Source organism: Dermochelys coriacea, chromosome 3, assembly GCF_009764565.3.
Source record: "Dermochelys coriacea isolate rDerCor1 chromosome 3, rDerCor1.pri.v4, whole genome shotgun sequence".
Taxonomy (NCBI): domain Eukaryota; kingdom Metazoa; phylum Chordata; order Testudines; family Dermochelyidae; genus Dermochelys; species Dermochelys coriacea.
The window spans coordinates 26,596,428-26,614,277 of record NC_050070.1 but is presented as its reverse complement, the minus strand read 5'-3'; the positions used below and the strand labels follow the sequence as shown (position 1 = coordinate 26,614,277).

At 40.5% G+C, this 17,850-nt stretch overlaps 1 protein-coding gene across 4 annotated transcripts in view; it reads right to left on the bottom strand.

Moving 5' to 3' along the window:
• Positions 1–2,605: 2,605 nt before the first annotated feature.
• Positions 2,606–17,850, bottom strand: part of NBAS (NBAS subunit of NRZ tethering complex) — a 394,692-nt gene continuing 379,447 nt past the window's right edge. For all 4 annotated transcript variants that reach the window (XM_038394647.2, XM_043510232.1, XM_043510234.1 and 1 more), the window contains one exon: positions 2,606–3,488. In XM_038394647.2, the coding sequence (XP_038250575.1) occupies positions 3,213–3,488 (276 nt within the window). In that variant the 3' untranslated portion in view covers positions 2,606–3,212. The remainder of the gene's footprint in view (positions 3,489–17,850) is intronic.

Genomic DNA, 17,850 nt, shown 5'->3' with positions numbered 1-17,850 from the left:
TAAAAAATGTTTAAATAAAGTTAAGTATCTGTTTAATCATTGAGTCTGTCTGCACCTCAGAGCTCCTGTCTGCATAAGCTGTTTACTGATGAGGTTGGGGGAAACAGAACTCTATGCCATTTGGAAAGTGTTACTGGAGAAGAGTTAAGACTCAGCATGTGATTTTGGATGAAGATGCAGAAAATTGTTTAATCTCTGTGCAAGTTTTTGGGCTAGAACCACACAGGAACCATACTAACTGGACACCAACAACTGTTATCTATCCTGGGTTAGCTTTGGTGTGATGTATTGCCAGGATGTCAGCAGCTCTCTGAACTGCTAACACTGCTGGGTTTTATCTACTGCACTGACTCTGAAATGACACATAAACACATGGACTCCCTGGAAACATGATTCTGAGGTAATAGGCTGAGAAATGTGAAGTGCATTGTTATGCCATGCTGTAGGTGGTATTTCAATACTTTGTAAAACAACCCATGTGTCTGGCTAATAGCATTGTTTAGTGTTCCAGTGCATTTATTTATTTCCATTTATCTTTGGGTTTTGATTTTTCCTGTTTTTTCTGTGCTATGCCAATGAGCTTTGATTTTATTCAAGATACAGTATTTGGAACCTGAGGCAAAGATTAATGTGGGGAACTTGAATGAAAAAGACCTCAGTCTAACCCATGAGATTGATGAATGAAAATTATGGTCATGAATGAAGGAAGCCGGAAGTCCCCTTCTCAAACATTGTTGAAAAGATGTGAACCAAAAATGGCCAAACCACTTGAAGAATTCAATACACTGTTACAGTCTTCTTAAAGAATTCCAAGCAAATTGCAAGGTAAGTGTCTTATGAAATGATTTTTTTTTAGGACAAAGTGTAAGTAAAATAAAATAATATTAATTCAAAGCCACAGATGATACTTATAGGAAATTAACCCAACAAAGATTGTCTAGCTATACCAAAAGAAGGACAGGACACATTTGACATGGATTTAATCAGGCCGCAACACTATTATTAGATGTCTGGGACTACCGGGCAGATAAAAGTGTACAGTGCAGGTAACCCCATGTTTATTCCATAATTACCCGGGGGACTTTTACCAGCTCCCTCATTTTTTTCCCTCCAGCAAATCCATTGCCAGGACCTTAGCTTACCTTATTCACTGCAGCCTTCATAGGAGGATTAAGGTGGGCTATAATAAGTGGGGTAGGCTCCCTGCCATATCAATCATAGGAGTCCCCAACTGCCCCCCCGGTTCACTCCTTTATCAAACATCTCTTTTTAAGTCCTTTTTCAAGGCATTTATCCAGTTGTATATCTTTCCTATGGAGTACCTGCACTGGACATCCACCCTACACTTAAATAAAGATTAGAAACTATTGTCTCAATACCAATTTTTGTAGAATGAAACAGAAATGTTATTTTTTTCTCAGGTTCTCGCAAAATTCCTTTGAAGACTGATCTCAGTATAGAACTAGGCAAGAGTGAAATGAGAAGGTAATTTTAACACAAAGCCATAATCATATAAACACATGAACACCAAATGCTTCTGGTAAAACGAGATACATAGAATAAATCCACTTGCACTGTGATAAATATAAAGGGAAGGGTAACCACCTTTCTGTATACAGTGCTACAAAATCCCTCCTGGCCAGAGGCAAAGTCCTTTTACCTGTAAAGGGTTAAGAAGCTCAGGTAACCTGGCTTGCACCTTACCCAAAATGACCAACGAGGGGACAAGATGGTTCAAATCTGGAGGGGGGGAAAAAGGCTTTTGTCTGTCTGTGTGATATCTTTGCCGGGAACAGATCAAGGATGCAAGTACTCCAACTCCTGTAAAGTTAGTGAGTAATATAGCTAGAAAATGTGTTAGGTTTTCTTTGTTTTGGCCTGTGAAATTCGCTGTGCTGGAGGAAATGTGTATTCCTGTTTTTGTGTCTTTTTTAACTTAAGGTTTTGCCTAGAGAGATTCTCTATGTTTTGAATCTGACTGCCTGTAAGATCATCTTCCACTCTGATCTTACAGAGTTGTTCTTTTATCTTTTTTTGTTCTTCTAATAAAGTTCTCTTTTTTTAAGAATCTGATTGGGTATTTTGGTTCTTAAAAATCCAAGGCTGGTTTGTGCTCATCTTGTTTATTCTCAAGCCTTCCCAGGAAAGGGGGTGTAAGGGCTTAGGGGGATATTTTGGGGAAACAGGAACTCCAAGTGGTCCTTTCCCTGTTCTTTGTCTAAATTACTTGGTGGTGACAGCATACTGTCCAAGGACAAAGCAAAATTTGTGTCTTGGGAAAGTTTTAACCTACGCTGGTAAAAATAAACTTACGGGGTCTTTCATGCGGGTCCCCACATCTGCACCCTAGAGTTCAGAGTGGGGAGGGAACCCTGACATGCACCAGTTCCCTTACTGAACAAAACTGAAATGGATCGGCTATTCATGTCCATAGCAAATAGGAGAAGACATCTGGAAGGAAAGACAAAACGGTGAACAAAATCTTCTGGAGATCTGAGCCAAGTTTTCTGAAATTGGAAAGAGAGTAACAAAGACCAAACTATAGTAAGCGTGACAAAAATTATCAGCTTGCTTCCCCCTGAAGAATACTCAGTTCAGTCAAAAAGAGGGGGAAAAAAAGAAAAAGTTTAATAAATGAAAAGTATGTCACTTATTGCAAATAAAACTATTGTAATAAGATATCCAAAACAACATTGAAAAATATCAATTTTTAAGATTTCAGAACTTCTCATTAGTTATTTCTCTTCATTTGTGATGACATTTGTTCTAAACACCTTTATCGATAACTATTGTTTTATATTGTGACCAGGGTGTAAATGACTTACAAGAATTGTGTGACACATTGTATAACACTGCAGCATCACAAGTTACTGTCCTAGTTTATAATTTACACATTACAGTGGTTGCATTTCAAATGTTTTTGCCAATTAGAAAGTTTTTACCAGTTTGAGAGATTTACTATACCTATACTGAGAGAGAGAGACTTTTAGAACTGGTAAAAAGTTTCAAAATAAACTGAAAGTAAATCCACAGTATGTATATTGTTAGCATTTTCCACAAATCATAAAAAGTGATGATCAACTCTAAATATATCACTTCATTAGAACAATTTATCTCTCGTGTAGAAGATCTCCATCTGAAAAGCAGGCAATTGAAACAAACACATTATTCAGACAGCTGTTTGTCAAAAGAAATTCAGTTTGTTTTGCCACTCAGATCCAATGCTGAATAGCACTGAAGGCAGTACTGTAGGTTCTGAGTGCAGGATGAATCCCTTTGTAACACATCATAAGAGATCCTGCCTCTGCACTGAAGCCTGCTTCCTGCAGTTGTTTTGCTATTTCCTCTACATCCCAATGCCCCTCTTCCTGGTTGGCCAGTAAGTGGTTGATAAGGTGAGGGTAGAACACAGTGGATATGCACTTTACCACTAATTTTGCATTCAGGAGCAAGGAAAGAATTTCAGAATCACAGCTGGAATCATCAATCTGCAAAGAAAGAAAAATACACAGAAATTAAGACTGAGTTATTGGTTACATCCATAGATTTTTTTTAAGGCCACAAGGGACCAAGACCATTATAATCATCAACCATGACCTCCTCCAATATGCTTTTTAGTTGTGAAGCAGCAATGGTAGGATGTTCTGCATAGCTTAATAGCAATAGTGATATATACTTTATACATCCAAGGCAAACCTTTAACAATCATCATTTATTTTATTAATAAAACCTCACGTGTCTTACAGATATACCCATTTCAAACTAAGGAACAAAGAAACTAAATAGAAGGTAGTGCGGCGCTTGGAATAGATTCCCAGTATCTTCCCTATATACTAGAAAACTCCCTTTCTATCTTTAGGTTAATAGAAGGATTAACAGAGATTCATATGGGAGATCATAAGATAAACTATATTTTCTGACACACTGAATTGTGTGTACTATACAGGCAAGTGTCTGAACAGAGCTCAGGACCAGAACCCATAACCAGGCTCAGATTTTCAAAATCCAGAGCACCCAGCAGCTCCCACTGTGGCATACAATGGGTACGGAGTTCTTTTGAAAATTGGGCCTATATCTGTATGGACAATGCTACAGGATTAAATGTTTTAAATTCAGTTTTAGCTAATTTAGAAGATAAATCAGATTTAAGTTCCTAGAAAGACAACACTGCTTTAATGGCATAAAGTGTCTTATGTCTCCAATGTCCTAAAAAAACCTAACAAGCAACAGAAATGAACCTTGTAAGAAGTATCTAGAAATCGTCTTTCTTTCAATGCACTCCATCAGGTAAAATATGAACAAACCAATTAAACTGTTTAATAAATAATGAGTGATTTCCTAACCAGACTTTTTTTTTTTTTAAAATTCCATCTCCCTTATACTCAACTTTGGTCCCACTTTCCAGCATCATAAATCATTGCATCCTGATTTTTCAGGACAACATCCAACATTTTCTTGCCTATCATTTTCTGATGGTCTTTTTTGTCTCTAGCTATACAGCTGAAGCAGCGCAGGGCTTACCTTCTTGGTGTTTTTGTTAAATTGGCAGGTTGAATTCCCCCCCCCCAAAGCATCAGCATGGACATTTCTTGGTTAATATCCCAATTTCCTATTTCATCATTTCACTTCCATTTCTCAGACAATAGGGGGAATCACCATCTCTGTGCTTCTGTCTGGGAGATTAAATATACCTCTGGTCCAGTGAGCCAAAAAAACAAACTTAGTGGCTAAGGACAGGTCTATACTACCACTTAAGTCGATCTAACTTGCATTGCTCAGGGGTGTGAAAAAGACACCCTCATGAGCGACGCAAGTTACAGTGACCTAAGTACTGTCCACAATGCTGCTATGTCAGCAGGAAACGCTCTCACACCAATATAGCTTCCGCCTCTCATGGAGGTAGAGTAATTATGCTGATGGAAGAGCGCTCTCCTGTCGGCATAGAGCAGTGGTCCCAAAACTTTTTACCGCGGGGCACCCCTTGCCCCTCTCTGCTCCCCCTCACTCCCTCTGGAGCTGGGATTGGGGTCGAAGCTCTGGGAGGGCGAGGGGGGGGGAGACAACATGGACAGGCTGGCAGCCTCGCCTGGGCCCCAGCTGCCCTCACACGAATATTCCTCCCTGCCAGCTTGGAGACCCCTGGCATAAAGAGTCTTCACCAAATGCGCAAAAGTGACGCAGCTGCAAGTAGCGCTTCTAGTGTAGACCTGCCCTTAGACATCGCCGTTTCTCACATCACAGTGGCTACAGTGAGATGTTCATTACGTATGCAGAGGAGCATGAAGAATTCAGAAGAAGCCTATGCTGGATCCTGCTGCTCTTGAAGTCAGTGGGAGAGCTGCTATTGACTTCAACAGGGATGAGACAGCCCTAACTGAAGAAACCACACAAGTTATTTTAGAATGAAGAACTTTGTTACCTACTACAGGACAGGCCCAACAAAGAAAATAACAGAACGCCACTAGCCATCACCTTCAGCCCCCAACTAAAACCTCTCCAACGCATCATCAAGGATCTACAACCTATCCTGAAGGACGACCCATCACTCTCACACATCTTGGGAGACAGGCCAGTCCTTGCTTACAGACAGCCCCCCAATCTGAAGCAAATACTCACCAGCAACCACACACCACACAACAGAACCACCAACCCAGGAACCTATCCTTGCAACAAAGCCGGTTGCCAACTCTGTCCACATATCTATTCAAGGGACACCATCATAGGGCCTAATCACATCAGCCACACTATCAGAGGCTCGTTCACCTGCGCATCTACCAATGTGATATATGCCATCATGTGCCAGCAATGCCCCTCTGCCATGTACATTGGCCAAACTGGACAGTCTCTACGTAAAAGAATAAATGGACACAAATCAGACGTCAAGAATTATAACATTCAAAAACCAGTTGGAGAACACTTCAATCTCTCTGGTCACTCGATTACAGACCTAAGAGTGGCTATCCTTCAACAAAAAAGCTTCAAAAACAGACTCCAATGAGAGACTGCTGAATTGGAATTAATTTGCAAACTGGATACAATTAACTTAGGCTTGAATAGAGACTGGGAATGGATGAGTCATTACACAAAGTAAAACTATTTCCCCATGTTATTTCTCCCCCCCACCCCACCACCCCCCACTGTTCCTCAGATATTCTTGTTAATTGCTGGAAATAGCCTACCTTGCTTGTCACCATGAAAGGTTTTCCTCCTTCCCCCCCCTGCTGCTGATGATGGCTTATCTTAAGTGATCACTCTCCTTACAGCGTGTATGATTAACCCATTGTTTCATGTTCTCTGTGTGTGTATATCAATCTCCCCTCTGTTTTTTCCACCAAATGCATCCGATGAAGTGAGCTGTAGCTCACGAAAGCTTATGCTCTAATAAATTTGTTAGTCTCTAAGGTGCCACAAGTACTCCTTTTCTTTTTGCGAATACAGACTAACACGGCTGCTACTCTGAAATTTATCTTTAGATCCTTTCACCCTTATAAATGTAAGCATCTCTCTCTTGTTAAAGAGGTGATGGGAGAAGACAGCATGGTGCTTTATCTTTATGTATGACACAGAAAAACGTGCAAGAATAATTTGCTGCTCCTTTTTAAAAGTAGAACAGTTTCCCCAACCTCTCTTTCTTTTTTTAAAACACAGGAAAAGAGAGAAAATATGAAGCATGTCAGCATGCCGAGAATGTTCATCTGATGAACCATACTTCTTAGATAATAGGCTCCAGGTACCACTACCTTCTTTCTTTGAATTTGCCTTAAAAATTACCCTTTATTATTATCAGTTTATTAACTAACTTCCTTCCCTTAGGGACTTTAGAGACTCTTGGAGGGGAAATGATGGATTTTTCAAGGTAAAATGGAGGACAGGAGCCCTGATAAACAAAGATTTCAAACCAGAAGAGGAGCAAAGATCTGGAACAGCTTTCCAACGGGAGGAGGGGGGCAAAAACCCTAACTTCTTTTAAGACTGAACTTGATACATTTATTGAGGGGATTGTATGATGAGATCACAAACAATGGCCCATCTGTGATTGCTCTTAGCAAATATCTCTGACGGACGAAGATAGGACACGGGGGGGGGGGGGGCGGCTCTGAGTTACAACAGATAATTTCTTTCCAGGTGTTTGCCTGGCAGGTCTTTCCCACATGCTCAGGGTCTAAATGACCATGATATCTGGTTGGGAAGGAATTCCCCCCCAAGTCAGATTGGCAGAGACGCTGGTGGTCTTGTACAGCATGGGGCATGGGTCACTCATTGAACTAAGATTGTCACTTTATTGCAGTTAACACCTACGATTAACTGAAAACAAAATTAACACATTCATTTTTTTAATGGTGTTAATCCCATATCTCTGGGCAGAGAGGGAGACAGGCACCAGCTGCGGAGGAACCTGACAGCGTCCAGTCAGGTGCAAAAAAGAAAAGGAGTACTTGTGGCACCTTAGAGACTAACAAATTTATTTGAGCATAACCTTTCGTGAGCTACAGCTCACTTCATCGGATGCTGTAGCTCACGAAAGCTTATGCTCAAATAAATTTGTTAGTCTCTAAGGTGCCACAAGTCCTCCTTTTCTTTTTTGCCAATACAGACTAACACAGCTGCTACTCTGAAACCAGTCAGGTGCAGTAACCCAATCTCCTTTGGGAGGGTGAGAAAACAAGAGGAGAGGAGAGGAAGTAGTTCCTATTCCAGCTCTGGCTGAGAGATAGGGATCCTGACCTGCCGTGGCCCGTTGCCCTCGGCCTGCCCCTTGCTCCTGGGACTGCCTCCCCCCCATGCTGTGCCCTATTGTCCCTGACTGGCCCCTCATTCTTGGGGCAAAGCCCCCTCCCCCCTGGCTGTGCCCCACTGCCCCTGGCCAGCCCCTTGCTCCGGGAACCAACTCCCCCCTGCCTCCCCATGCACTTTGCCTGAATGTCCCCCTGGCAGGCCCCTCGCTCACCCCCCACCATGCCCCCAACTGGGCTCTTATTCTGGGGATCGACCTTCCCCACACCGTGCCCCATTGCACCCTGCCGGCCCTTTGCTACAGTGACTGACCCCCTCCTCCCCCCTGCTGTGCCCCCTTGTCCTCAACCGGCATCTTGCTCTGAGAACCGACACCCACCCTGCCCTCCCCATGCTGTGCCCCACTGCCCCTGGACAGCCGCTCGCTCTGGGTGGTACCCCATAGAGAACAGGTGCATGGCAAGCTCAGCCTCTTGCCGCCAACCTCTCCTCCCCACCACATGCTGAATTCCTGAGGTAAAATCCATATTCTCCCTTGCAAACAAGGGTTTGCTCAGTTAAAGGGAGCCCACCTAGCTCAGTAAAAGGAGGCGAGCCCCAGTACCAGTAACCACCATTCCAAAAGCAGCATCAAGGCATCTTTCCCACCCTCCTCCTGCACAAGTCATTGATTGCTCCCTACCCCAGCCTCCCCAAATACTAAATGAAGATTTCTAAGATTAAACTTTCTTCCTCTTTTGACAGGAGGTGAGCCTGGTGAGCTCAGAAACCCAACCAAACAGGAGCAGCACCAAGAATTCACCCTTCTCCCTCCCATCTCCAGAATACTTACTTTCTGAAATAAAAATATCTTACCCCTTCAATAAGCCGAGACTCCTCTAAAGGAGAACAAGAAGTTGGACTAAGTGCACTGGTAGGCTCTCAAGTTTTATATTGTTTTATTTTTGAGTGCAGTTATGTAAAAAAATAATAAATCCACATTTATAAGTTCAACTTTCACGATAAAAGAGATTGCACTACAGTACTTGTATGAGTCGAACTGAAATACTATTTATTTTATCTTTTTTACAGTGTAAATATTTAAAATATTATATAAAGTGAGCACTGTACACTTTGTATTGTGTTGTAATTTAAATCTAATTGTGTTGTAATTTAAATATATTTGAAAATGTATAAAACATCCAAAAATATTTAAATAAATGGTATTCTATTATTAACAGTGCTATTAAAAGGGCAATTAATATTTTTAATGGCTTGACAGCACTAGTTTGAACTAAAATGGTGGATTCTCTATAACTTGAAATCTTTACGTCAAGATAGGGGACTTCAGTAACTCAGCCAGAGGTTATGGGCCTACTACAGGAGTGTGCGCGCAAGGTTCTGTGGCCTACAACGTGCAGGAGGTCAGACTACTAGATCATCATGATGGTCCCTTCTGGCTTTCAAGTCTATATGGTACAACTCCCCGAACCTGCATTTCCCTTTTATTTCATTTAGATACAAGTTGTACTTCTCACTGACATTCTTCTTCACATTGACATCTTTAAAATACATTTTAAAATCCTTGGCACATTATCAATCTGTTGCATGAAATTATCTCCAGGAATTCAAAGCTAATTATTTCAAAGTACAGTAGTTCTTGCCTTACTCTCTGGAGGAACAATTCTAAGAACACTAAACAATCTGATGAAGTTACCGTCATGGATTATACCTGGATTTTAGTTTTGTGCTGTGTGGCTCAGAACACTGAGAGAACCACGTCAGCTTGTGGATGTGGTAAGGTGACTAGTTTTCAGGTTTTAAATTTTGGCTGTTAGAGAACAGACATGTCTACATTATAGACATGTAAACATGAATTATTATTTATAATTTGTATTATCGTAGCATATAGTAGCCTAGTCACGGACTGGGACTCCATTGTGCAAGGCACTGTACAAACACAAAACAAAAAAAAGACTGTCCCTGCACCCAAAAGCTTACAATTTAAATACGAGACAAATACTCCATATGCAATACACACAGACACCTCAGATAAATTTATACTGTCAACGTTTTATGGAACACATAGACACATGAAAAATACCACAAAACTCACAGAAATCACAGTCTTGCAAACACCTTAAAGGCAACTGCTAAAATGCACCTACCACCCCACATTAGAACCCATACGGATTATCATCTAACTATAACTCAACTTCTCCAAGCTCATCATCAGAAGCAAGTTCCCCACAGACCAGGAAACACCAACTCAGAGTGACACCAGATCCTGCCAGAACAACAGATGAAAAACTTGCAGACATATCTCCATTGCTACATGATAATTACACCCCCCCCCATCCCCCAATACACCTTACAAGATCCCTGGATCCTACACATAACTATCACAACATGCAGTATACCTTATCTAGTGCACTAAATGTCCCAATAGCAAATATGACAATCACTACGCTCTTGAATGAACTCACACAGGAAAATGATAAGAGAAAAAAACACTACATCACCTGTGGATGAACACTTTTCACAAAGCAATCACTCTACAGCTGATCTATCAGTCTTCATCCTCAAAGGAAACATGCACAACACTTTCAAAAGATGAGCCTGGGAGCTTAAATTCATAACTTTACTAGACACTAAAATCAAAGACCAAATAGACACACTGGATTTATGGCATATTACAACAATCTATAACCCACTAACAACCCCCCTCCCCACACTCCATCTGCTCCTCCTCCCATCCTTTCCTCTCTATGACTGAAGGGGTGTTAATGGGCCACTTCACCTTGAATTACCCCTTGAAATGTGTTAACTACTTATGTTCCTGCCCACATAGGGCTCTCCACACCGGTGTTTATGTCAGTGTGACTTTTCACACCCCGAGCAACATAAATTATGCCGATTTAAGCTGCAGTGTAGACACAGCCTAAGATAGTTTCCCAGATCTGAAGAAGAGTTCTGGGTAAACTCAAAAGCTTCTCTCTTTCACCAAGAGAAGCCGGTCCAATAAAAGATATGACCTCACCTGCCTTATCTCTCTAATGCCTTGGGACCAATGACCTGGGACTGCAACAACACTGCCTACAACTACTAAAATACACACTAATTCACCCTTTTTCAGGTCAGAGATCAAGTGTAATATCTCAGTATTGAATTACTTGTGGCTAAAGCAATTGTTTTCCCAACCAAAGCTATGTCATGTTCTTTCATTTAACATATATAAACTGATTTGGTGAATATTTACACAGCAAAATAACAACAACAGTAAGAAAGACATAAAATGTAGGTTTAAATTTAGCAGGCCTTAGTAATCACTTTCAGAGACTGTATACAATGATATCTAGCCTTTATATAGCACTTTGTAAAGTGCTGTACAAATACTAGCTAGTGCAACAGTTCCTCATGAGTATTATGAGTAGTATTATCAATAGCATTCCATAGCATGCAAAACCAAGAAGCAGTGTAACAAACTCAAGGGCACACAGTATGACAGGGCAAAGATTAGGACTTGGGAGTTCCTGGCTATTACATCTTTAGACCACCCAGTTCATTAAAAAAGTCCTATATGGATGCAGGCAATATAACACAAAACATCAAGTGGAGATTCACTAAATATTTGAGGTGAAATAATGTGTTGCTCTCTGAAAATCTACCCAGGTGCTGCCAAGGACACAGTCCAGAACAGGGGTGGACAGGAATGCCTTTCTCACCTCAGTGGCTTATGGTAGCTCCACCTGGTGTCTATTGGTCAGGTAGATGCTGAGACACATAGTGTTATCAGTGGAAAAAATGTTACCATAAAGAGTGAGGTTTTATCCTTTTCTGTTGATTAATAACATCTAAGCATGCTAGTGTCAACATACTATTGCCAATGATGCATCAGACAGAACAGAATTGAGTTTGTTCTTCCATGTAAGTATTAATTTTAGCAGAGGTTAAAAATTGGTTTTGTCCCTGAACTGAACAGGTATGGCTCAAGGACACACAGGGATTAGATCTCTGGAGTAAATTGTTGATATTTTTGCAGTCACTTTTCTGGCCATACACACACTGTTTGAAAAGATTCTAACAAAGAAGAAACTGATAAACCAGGTTGCAAGTCACAGTCATTAATGAAAGAAGAAGCTAGTTACACAGCTGAAGAGGATCTCAAGGAATATGGAGCTGATTATTTTGGCACAATCACCCAGAATTAGTTGAAAACAAATAACTGTAAATTCCATTTTATTTTCCAAACTTCATTTTTTGTAAATTTTTATGTTACAAAAGGAATAAATTGTTTTGAAATATAAAGGATGTATCCAACAATGAATATAACATCAACAATGAATATAAAATATGTAAGTAGGCTAAATATCAACAGTTATTTTAGACTAGCTAGAAAAAAAGTTATATTCAAGTCCTACTTTCAACTCAAGTCCTTGGGTACAAGCAGAATCTTTTGCTGACTATATAGGCTCTCAATCTATGGCTGCTTTACCAGTATAGCTACAAACAGTCTATAGAATTATTGTATTATAAAGAGTAAATCAGTCTGAACCTTTGCATGCTGACATAAGAAAGAAGACAATACTGAAAGTGTTCTCAGAAATAAGCAACTCTTAAAGAGAAGCTCTGAATCCTACTGACATTCATAAACTACTTAACTGGCTATACTAAGATAAAGTTTTTTAAATTATTCATATACCATATTCACTGTGAGGGGGTAGTCTAGTTATTTCTGGTATGTGAAAGATGGAACTGGCAGTTTGCAAAAGGTTACACAATAATAGAGGTGTGCAGTTTCAGAAAAGCTTAAAAAACCTGTCTGTTTTATTGTCGGCAAAGGCTGTACAATCCTAGATCAGCACCATCCTTTTAACTGTAAACATCCATAAAGCTGTCAGCATCATACAACAAATGACTAAATAATACATTTGTACTAGCAAGCAACTGCTGTATTTTTTCACAGCCATGTTTGTGAGCTGTGCTAGCAGTATGTCAGGGAATCTGACTATTTCATTTTGCCAGATGGCATATTTCCCTCCCTGTTTAATGTAAATGGGAATTGGCTTTCTGCAACAAATCTGAAAACTAGGGATAGCCAAACCCAATTGCTTGTCAACACTTGTGGTTCGTTATTAAAAATATTCAAGAAACCATGTAGCCAGGTTTAACCAGGTTATTAGTCAAAGGCAACAGAACACAACATTTAGCAATCTTGCAGCATTCATCTTTGCTTCAAAAATATGCATTTGAGATTATCCATATTAATAGTAACCCTTTTTACAAGGTAGTGAGCATTCTGTACATCACCCAAGCTTTAACAAACCAGTCAATAAAAGCTTCTTATCTTGTTTTTCTGTGCTATCCTGTATCTTTCTCTTATCTTTGTTTTGACTATCACATTCCAGGTGTCAATGCAGGCATCCTCTAACTACCCAAGGCATAGTGTTCATACTATGACAGGTTTTGTATTTCCTCTTACCAAGAGCAAAGGTTAGCTATTGAAAAAAGTTATGGGATAGTCCTTAGCATGAGTGAAAAGCATTTTGGGTAAAGCACAATACAATCTGCAACTATACCACTTGTTATACTGTCCACAATATTAATGTAATGACTCTAATACATAGCATATACGTTGGGTAACAATCTTTTACTAAAATTCCACCTAAAGTAATTATGAGAGTGAAAAATAACTAGCAGGAAGCATGCTTTCTGGAGTGCAACAAAAACACTTCCAAACACTACAAAGTTTACAGAATAATGTTAGCCTCTTCTGTATGACCTGCTTTTCAAATACTGCCAAGAATCTCTTATAAATTCAATCTTTCAGGCACTGACCGAACCCTATTCCAATTGAAGTGAAGTCAGTAGTAAAACTCCCATTGACTTCAATGTGTGAAAGAAATGGGCCTATATCAGAGGCCTAGTGCAGTGGTTCTCAAACTTTTTTTCGCGGACCACTTGAAAATTGCTGAGGGTCTCGGTGGACCACTTAATGATCTTTGCAAACATTGTTTGTACCGTTAGCTAACTACTGTAAAGCGCTTTGAAGAAAAACTCTGTATATAAAAGAAACTTAATTAACATTTTTTGTTCTATAAATATAAGCACAAAACTCATACAGTAGTCTTATCTTTCTAATGCGATGGATGTGCCCTTTCTCCCCTGCCACAGCAGCCCCCGAACTGGGGCTAAGAAGGAGTGGGGGTCTCTCCCACTCTCCCCCACCGCAGCAGCTTCCAAACTCAGGCTGGGAAGGAGGGGAGTCTCTTCCCCCACCACAGCAGCCACAGAGCTAGGGAAAGTCGCCTCTTTCTCTGGCCACTGCCGCCCTGAACATCTCAAATTCTTCCCACCCCACTTCCCCCTCCCAGCTACCCCCTATTCCCCCCCACAAGGCCACCACTTCACCTTACATGTGCGTCTTCTCCAGGGTCCAGGCACCTAAATAGGGGAGCCATGCCTGTGTGACTCCACTAATTAGGGGGGTTGCCCTTCATTCTCCCTTGTGCGACTGCCCAGCCTTGCACCTTAGAGGGAACTATCCGTGGACCACCTGAATGGAGCTCGTGGACCACTAGTGGTCCACGGACCACAGTTTGAGAACCTCTGGCCTAGTGTATAAACTTCCATTTTCTTTAGCAAATATAAATTGTAATAAATTACAAATTATAAATTGTAATACTTTTTTTCTTAAGTGGGACTTATATTAACAGGATCTAAGGCACCTCTGTCTCCTCGCCTTGTTGCTGAGAGCAAATTACGTCACAAATCACATCCAGAATGTGTGGAGACTTTGAGGAATCTGGCACTTTCTGCTCCCTCCAGTTCAGCTCAAAGGAGTGGGGGTTGAAGCTGCATCCATGAAGTAATCTCCCATTAATCCCATTTTTTTAATATTTTGGACGTATATCAAACTTGTGGTTTAGTGACCGATATGGTCAAAGAACCACTAGCAAAAGCAGGAGGAGGGAGGCTTTCCAAAGGTCAAGGTTGCCCACCCTTGACCCAGCTTGGACCATATTATTGGGGTATGAGACCAGTGTGTGACACTACACCCAATATTCTTCATAGAAATATTGTTATAGTATGATTATAGCATAACTATGATACGTTTTGTACAAGATAAGGCATGTGAGATATCACTGGAAAGGTTATGATTTGCTGAATATGATTGTCCTATTTGTATGCATGTACCATTTTTGTATCTAAAATTAGGAATATTGACTATACATCTGTATTACAAAAGTGTTTGTACTGGGGAACACCCACCAGACAGAATGCAATCAGTCTGGACCATTAAGGAGAACAATAGGTCTTTGAAGATGCTAATCTCCCACCTTCCTGAAAAACTTTCCTGGGATGCTACAAACTGACTCATGGCTGCTTTGACACTGCAGTATCATATGATCAAGTCACCTGGTACTGGACTCCATGATAGAATACCAGTATTTTTCCACTGTGAGGGGAGAACCCACACTGGAAAACAAAGGATTCCTGCCATATGTAAAACCTATTTAAGGCACGAGAGTGACATAGTCAGCATTTGTTCGTCACTGAATCCCCACCCAGGATGACTACTGTGAACATCTAAGAAACAAAATCAAAGTTGGGGAGAAACGTCTGAGCCTAGGCTGGGAAGGTTCCTGGCCTATGAAAGAAAAACCTGGAGTTTTAAGCTGCAGGCAAGAGCAGCTTGCCTTCAGGAACCTCTGCAATCTGCCTAAAACAACATTTAGGGTGAGAAATTACTACTTGTAACCAGTTCCTTTAGTATCTTAAGCTTACATTGCATTTTTGTTTTATTTGCTGGGTAATCTGCTTTGCTCTGTTTACTATCCCTTATACTCACTTAAAATCTATCTTTTGTAGTTAATAAACTTGTTTTTGTTTTCTCTAAAACCAGTTTGTGGAATTCATAATGGGGAGAGGGAAGGGGAAGCTGTGCATATCTTCCTCCACATTGAAGGAGGAGGCGAATTTCAATGAGCTTATGCTGCATAGTTCTCTGTGCAGCGCAAGACGATACAATTTTGGGTTTACACTCCAGAGGGGGTGTGCACTTAAGTGCTGTGCAATTCCCTAGCTGAAGCATACCCCTGCAGTGCTGATTTCAGTGTCTTTCTGCAGCTGGGTGTGTCCCTACCTGTGTGTGTGTGCGTGCTGGAAGAGGCTTGAGGGCCTGGCTCAGCAAGATAGTGTAAGGGAGCCCAGGCTGGTGGAACAGGTGGGCTCAGTGGTATCCCAGTATATCAGGTGGCCACCTGGAGAGGAGGGGGCAACCTGTCACACTGTGATTCCTTGATTTGCTCAGAGGGTCTCTGGGGAGGTGCCAAGGGGTGGAACAAGCTAGAATTGCAACCCTAAAGGTCAAAGAAAACACAGAAGCAGATATGATCCTCTCAGGCTACCATAACACTAAGAAAAGCCAGTGCCCCTGCTCTCCCTAGGCTAAACTGAAGGGAAGACCAAGATTCCATAAGCCACCCCAGTTTTTGATCAGTTGAGTGTCAAAGGAAACCTGCCAGCCAACGTGAGGTACTGACCAGAGTCAACATCTATTGGTCACATGAACTTCTGTCTCGACTCTGATGCTCTGAAGACCAACACGAGCTGAATAGTTTAACCTTTGTCTTTCTAAGTAATTGTTATCTCTTTTTATAGTGGTGATGTCCACTATATTCTTGCTTTTTCTCTAACACTTCTTAAGGTGTGAATGAGTATACACATGTGTTTGGTAAGTAATAATGTGTGCATATCCAAACTCAACATGAGTCCTATCTCAAATAACTTTGTGAACTCTGTATTCTAAAAATGTGTCTATGCATAGAGCATTGCATGGATACAAAAATCTGTAACCGCCTCCAATCCACGATCTGCAAAAATGGTCCACGGATGTGGATATCTGTGGATTTACACGGCTCTATTTATGCAAACCTCTCTCTTCTAGCAAAGGAAGTTAAGACTTGCTGTATCAAGGTGGATAAGGTAGACAAGAGGAGAGCCAACTGTATAATTCACTCAGTAAATGGAAATCTTGAAGGAGAATCTTCAAAAGGCTGAGAAATAAACTATTCTCCCATTCGCATTCCAGGACCAGTATTTGAGAGAATTATTCATGTGTTGTGTTAACTTCATAAGCTGAATCTTGACTGTGTACATCCAATGATTGATCAATGGTTGATTCCTAATGGAACTTTAAAAAAATTATTTGTAGACTGTATAATTCTGACTCTTTATTGAAAATTTTGTAGATTAATAAGTAAATGCAGAGAAGTCACGGTTAGCTTTCCTTAAAAGCATACAGAAAGTTCATTCCACACGAACCTTCCTGTATGATTTATGGAAAATTGGCTATGGAACTTTCAAAATACAAGCTATCAGGTTTGCTTAACAATAAGTCCTGGTTTCTGCAGGTTATGGCAACAATGGAAATTGTGAAAAATTCGTTATTGTTTATTATATTTTCTGTGACGGGCAGATTTTTGTCACATCTGGCATAGAAGTGAAAAGGCTAAATTTTCTAACTGCAGCTTCTCATCATGTTCCAGCACATACCCTGGCAATTTCTATCCCCTGAAAGCATTACAAGTCTGAGGGAAACTGAGGAGTAGAAAATTACAAGGAGGTATTGAGAATACTGGATTCTACATCATTCTGTTATACTCTCACTAATAACCTGATGAACATACACAGCAACTAAATAAGTATTTTCTCAATTACATCAATGGGTTTTGTATCTTTGAAATGAAGATTACAGGGTTTTTTAAAATATATATTTAAGTGATTTTAATAAAAGCAAGTCAGTCATTGTCTATGTATGGGTTCATAGACTACAAACACTTTACAAAGAAACTTTTTATGTAAATCTTACAAGGATTTTGTTTCTAAAATCTTATTAACTGACCTTGAAAACTTAGGTACCTTTAAACAAGAACTCAAAAATGGATTTAAACCAAAAATGGATTGAAAGCAAGAAGAGACTGAGCTGAAAATGACAATGATAGGAGCAAGTTTGGATATAGGTTTTTCATTCTCAATCAACCTTTTTCCTCACTATAGTGAGCCAGTGTAGCTTCCCGTTGCCCCGGAGAGGGATGAGCCCATCCAGGTGCTGGAGTGGGCGGAGCTAGGGAG